This window comes from Saccoglossus kowalevskii, chromosome 2 (genome assembly GCF_978046115.1).
Source record: "Saccoglossus kowalevskii chromosome 2, keSacKowa6.1, whole genome shotgun sequence".
NCBI classification, from domain to species: Eukaryota; Metazoa; Hemichordata; class Enteropneusta; family Harrimaniidae; genus Saccoglossus; species Saccoglossus kowalevskii.
The window spans coordinates 12602431-12608430 of NC_140642.1; the positions used below are offsets into that span (position 1 = coordinate 12602431).

Below are 6000 nucleotides of genomic sequence, written 5' to 3' on the forward strand. Positions count from 1 at the left end.
GAAGAACTTAGTACTGATAATTAATGTGCAGTTCTTTGGGCAGTACAATTGTATTTAAATGAACAATATGCGTATTGAATCCATAATTCAGAAATATAACCATTATGTATGTTAATTTTTGTTTTCTTGCTTTATGTATATAAATATGTATAATGTACCACGGTGTGCTTATTGTGTGTGAGTGCTCGAACGTGACTTTCGTGTATGAACAATAATAACTCCCCGAACCTGTGACAGTACGCCACACACGATATTGCAATTATAGAATGCTAGCAAGGAGTACAACAAAGATTTGGAGAGATTATAAATTAATAAATTTGGTTTGGTAGAATTACAAGTGCAGTAATTAAGAGATTCAAAATGTCAACTTTGACACATTTACTTCTTATATATTTAATCGCCTCAAGTTAAAAAAAAAATCATAAAACAAATATATCAATTCTGTCTTAGCATCACTTTCAACCATACTATGTATAGACCAGGGTATTATGACAGCAAAGAACTGGTACAAGTACCTGGGCTGAACCAGAAACAGCCAACCTTTGACCACATGATTGACCTGTTACATGATACCCAAAGGACAATGGAATTCCAAATCGCATGTTTCTAATCCAATGAAGGCCTACAAATCAATACTTGACAGAATGAAATGAAAGAAACTAACTGCAATGATTACCAAACACACATCCACGTACAGTATAAATGAATCAGTGCTCGGGTGTGAATCTCCTCAAACAGGAAACAAAATTAACATACTAGCTTATCTGTAATGGGTGTCAATAATACATGCTGTATTGACCCATCAGTGGACAGACTTTTTTGTTGTGGTAGTTTACGCTCGTTTTAGCCATAATAGTTAAAATGATATATTATCAGTTTTTATTATGCAATGGTCCACTGTCAATGGAGTGATCTCTACATGTGTACTAATGTTAAATTATCATGGTATATTTATATAAACATGTATTTGCTATTAACAAGATTAAACAAAATATTAATAAATAATACTATTCATATCAAACTTGCCATGTAGCAACACAAGTTCCATAGGAGAAATTACAGGTAGGTTGGGACCCGCATAGTGAAATGGTTAAATTTCAGCATGGTTTGTAGATTTGAAAAATTGTAATATTATAATTATTCTCCAGTAATATATTGCAAATGGTGGTATTATATCAGAACGCCACCTCTAACTGCATATTAACCTGGTTTCAACAACAAAATGTACTGGATTTCTAACAGACTATATATTTACATAAGTATATTTCGTTCTCTTGATTACATTCTGTGAAAATTGTGAAACATAAGCAATGATGAGAATCATTATGTTATGAACTATACCAGAATGGAAATTAAAAATTATACGTAGAATTTCTTTAATAACATCAGCTTCACAGAGATTGTGAAACTAAACGCAAGACGATATACTTGTTAATTGTAAAAGACAATAATCTTATTTTTTTATATTTATTATAATTATATTTTTAAAATAGCTGACAATGTTGGGCTTGTTATGCATGCTAACCATACATTTGTACCATTAGTAATAATAAACTTGAATATGTGTTTTTGTTTGGAATATCATTCACATTAGTCGTGTTGAAATTATTAGACATATACGCATATACATTTTGTACGCACAGTCAGAACACATTCATGTTTAAAGATGCAATAATTGATACTCCATACTGTAGAATATTTGTTGACGTTGCATGTTGCTGTGTATTTTTTTTGCAGGTTTTTATAATAGCGACAAATGCAAAAAAAGCAAATGAAATGAGCTAAAAAAGACCTTCCCCACCAAAATAAAATTTATGTTTTCTGAACTTATGTGACAACGGAAAACCGTCACTTATAATGAAATTTTATCATTGGTTGCAGCATAAAAAAACACCTGTATGTACAAGAAACAGGTGAACACACACAAACAACACACCGTACTATAGTCGGTTTTAAGACATGGTCCAGGCAGGAGGCTAAACACACACAACCAGTAGAGTAGAAAAATGTTTAGAATATTTCATTTGCTTTGACTACTCCCAAACACACACTGGTCATGTAAGCAACCAATTCAGTTGAGTTGACCACCAAGAAAATCCCCTAACCTTAAAGTCTTCAGACATTTGTAGATAGGACAAGTAAAGGTCAGTTATTCAGCGGTGTACTGGCCGACTGCCAAGATTCAACCAGACAACTTACACAATAACTTCGTAAAAGAGAATCTGGACAATTGGTTACAAATATTTTTTGTGGTCATAACAAATAATAAAGACACGAATGCAAGTCAAATACTAGACTAAGTCTGTAGCAATGGCAAGGTCTTGCTAAAACAGGATAAGACATAATTTAAATTCTTGACCTTGTCAGAACAAAGGTCACAGCCTGAGAATGTCAATCAATGTTCTTTCATGCATAACATTACAAGGTTTGAACCCAACCGCTGTAGTCCCCATGAGTGCCAAAAATTAGTAGTAGTCCATATTGGTACCGTACAACAGTTCTTGATGTGGGATGGGGAGGAAGGGCCATGGTTTTAGTATGACAGCTCATGCGCAATTCTAAGAAATAAAAGAAGAAATATGAAGCCCTCCCACCGCCAACAAAGGGAGTTAGGGTCACATTTTGTTTAAAATAACATGCAGTGAATTTTTATACTAAGATAAGCCAGTGTTGAGGTGCAGCAACCATTCCCATTTGTTTCCACGACTACCTGGACCGTGTGATTAATTCACCACTGTATATACTGTATAGAAGTTTTTGTTATAGGGGCATGAAGATCACAACATTTCAATTTATTAACCATGGACTTTGGCCAGACAAGCTACGCAGGTGCAAATTCCGCCATTTTGATACCGGCATGAAAACTCACATGGGAAAATCATTTAAACCGATACTACACCGGCATAAAAGTTCATTTGCACTTTCAACATGCATGTGATATTGCGGTATGTTCGAATGTAAACTCAGACTTCAGTTCACATAGCAACAGCCGCCAATAACTGGTGAAGACCCACATTTTCAATAGTGACTCATACCTAAAGCATTTCGCAATATTACTAATTAAACGTTTACCTGCAAAACTTGTTACACAGATAATTTTAATTCACTAACTACAACAGCTATAAACTGGAACAGTTGTGCTGATATTGAATGACATAAATGGACAACAACATCTTATCAAAACAAATAAACCTATAAATGTCTATTTCTAAAGAAGACATTGATCTAAATCTGTACCAGTCAATTCCATCATGCTATGATATCAACCATGATTATTGCTAAATACAAGTATACACAGCATCAATCAAGTTCCTTTTCTATGAACTTGTTATAAAAAAAAACAATTAGAAACAGGAAAAGTCAGCATTGGAGTAAATTCTCAACAAACACTTTCCTCTGCCAAACATGCATGTCATAAGATATTTAAATATAAGATGTTATGCGAGTATATGACATGAACATTGCTGCAATTTTAACCTTCTATAACCTTGACATTGCATGGTTTAAAGGTCCATTCCATTCTCATATTAGGTATGCATCAAAATAAACTTTTGAAATGATAATTTCAAAGGAAAAACAAGACAAATCCAAAGCATGCAGACACGGATTACTTCCTGTCCACGGTTCTTCACAAAAGCCTAGCCTATAAATAAGTATAAAGATACTTGAAGACAATCAACTGAAAGTATGGTAGGAGAGAATAATTTGAGATTCAAGAATGTATTAATTAAACAAAATATTCCAAACAAATTTATTATATATATGTACTTATTTTATATTCCTTCACATGTGCAATTTTGAAGTATAATTATTCAAAAAATTTGTTTTGGATTGATACAAAAATAATGTACCATACTGTAAACACATTCAAATAGCTACTGTAAATTCCATTTTAGCAAATTTGACTCAAAGCACAAATTAACAGAATTTATTATTTAGCTGAAGTGCCTTTCATTGACAGAATATAATTTATTTTAAATTAGCAACATACAGTATTTGCTCTATTTAAAGCACATACAGGTATAAACTAAAAATTACATATGATGTATACTGAATCATTGTAATATCACTTCTTCTGACCATAGGAATACCTCTGTAAGTAAATAGGCTACTACAAAAGCAAGTACAGTCCTGGACTATTGGGAAAATAAATAAATCTATCAGGCACATGATTTAATTTTACAATTTTTTGTTATACAGCTCCATAGCATAATCATACCTGAAAATTCAGTTTGAGATTATTGACACGTATATAACAATTTGCTATGTTCATATTTCATGCTGTATCATCCACATGATGATTGTCATAGTTTCAGATGATGATCGATTCATAGATTAATTCAGCACGTCTACACTGTACACACCATTTTTAGAGCAATACACCGTTTCCTGTATTAAAACGTGGTGGTCACTGCAGAGCGAGTGTTCACATTTTACACAAACAATGCATTTATACGCGCTGTATGAGGCGCTATGGGACCTATATCAAGCACAACACAGCGTAGTGTTTTGTAGTAGCCATTTTTGGTGTTAGAATCAGGATGTATAGTAGTGTCAGCATTTGCAATTACTCAAGGTTACAGGCTGGAGCGAAGCGGAAATTAGGGTTAGGGTTGTGACCTGGAGCTAGGTTCGGGTTAGCCAGCGTATTAGAGTGTATTATTATTATTATTATTAGTAGTAGTAGTAGTAGTAGGAGGAGGAGGAGGAGGACCAAACTAAAACGAAGTCTACAAGTGTTTACATACTTCAGCATGACAGTTCTGGTGTATTCCGGTAACAACAAACACATGACGTAGAGCAACATTGCCGGGTAGCATACGTCATGTGACCGCACGTGTATTTCCGTCACACGAGTGTCACACTAGAACTAATGTTATAACGTTTAGATCGCAAGTTTTCATTTGAGTTGTGGTATTAGAATATTCTGAACGACAATTTTAATCATACTACAGTTTTACAAATCGATAGAATAATAGCAAGTCGCCGTAAAAACACGTGTTTCAAACTAACTAATTATTCGGCGGGTGTAGAGGACATGGGTAGGTCAGCAAGTCCGCAAAACGTTGGTCTACTTATTGAAATATCGTGAAAAGACCAAATTCTAGATAACATGGAACAAGTAAAATGATTTCACTAGCCACCCTATGGTCCACGTTCAGTCGATACTCTTTGTTTTTCATTCCACAGAGACATTTATTCAGGACACATCGGTATTTACGCAGACACCATGCGAACGAAACAAAAACACGTCGACGATGTCGACTGAAACGCGACATGTGTGGATACATTCGACTCGTTTGGAGAATGGAACATTAATATATCAGCATGATCACGTGCGTTGATGTTCAGTAAATATTTACTGGTGCAAACAAACACATTTGAGGATTTTGTCGTAATTTCATCAACAATAATAGTTCACCCCATCGGGTGGGTTTGTTCAAATATTGGCCGATATATGTGACCGGCCATGTAACTTAACTTAGACGTACCTTCTTTTTTCTTTTGTCGCTGTGCTCATTGTCACACAAAAATACTGTTTGGAATTCTCTCTAGTAGTAGATGGACTCCCAAAGTACTAGTACGTATATATTTAGGGTCACATTGGTGATGTAGACTCAGAACAAGTCTGAGGAACGGAGCGGAAAAAAATAAAGTGAGCGTATTTTGCCGAACCTACACCATTAAAATATGCAAATTTGTTGCGGTTTCAAGCTCCCCAATTCAGACCCTGGCTGATTAATGCAGTATATAAGACCCCCGTCAACCTCTGTTTAAGTATTATTGAACCACTGTTGATCTTATAATTTTAATGAAACTTTTAAGGAATTATTTCTATTATTATTCATCAACCAGTATTCAATAATTTTGTTATTCAATAATTTTGTTTACATGATTAACATTGATAACACATTATAAACTTTATAATTTCACCTTGGGCTAGCTAACAGAGCGCATTTAGGTCGTGGGTTTTTAGTTTTTTTTACGTTTATTTCAAAT

The 6000-nt window shown here is 34.2% G+C and overlaps 1 protein-coding gene across 2 annotated transcripts in view; it reads right to left on the bottom strand.

The window, feature by feature from the left end:
- LOC100329032 (hypoxia inducible factor) overlaps positions 1 to 5734 on the bottom strand; it is a 51573-nt gene extending 45839 nt beyond the window's left edge. For both annotated transcript variants that reach the window (XM_085491519.1, XM_085491512.1), the window contains exon 1: positions 5493 to 5734. In XM_085491519.1, the coding sequence (XP_085347645.1) occupies positions 5493 to 5521 (29 nt within the window). In that variant the 5' untranslated portion in view covers positions 5522 to 5734. The remainder of the gene's footprint in view (positions 1 to 5492) is intronic.
- Positions 5735 to 6000: the final 266 nt, after the last annotated feature.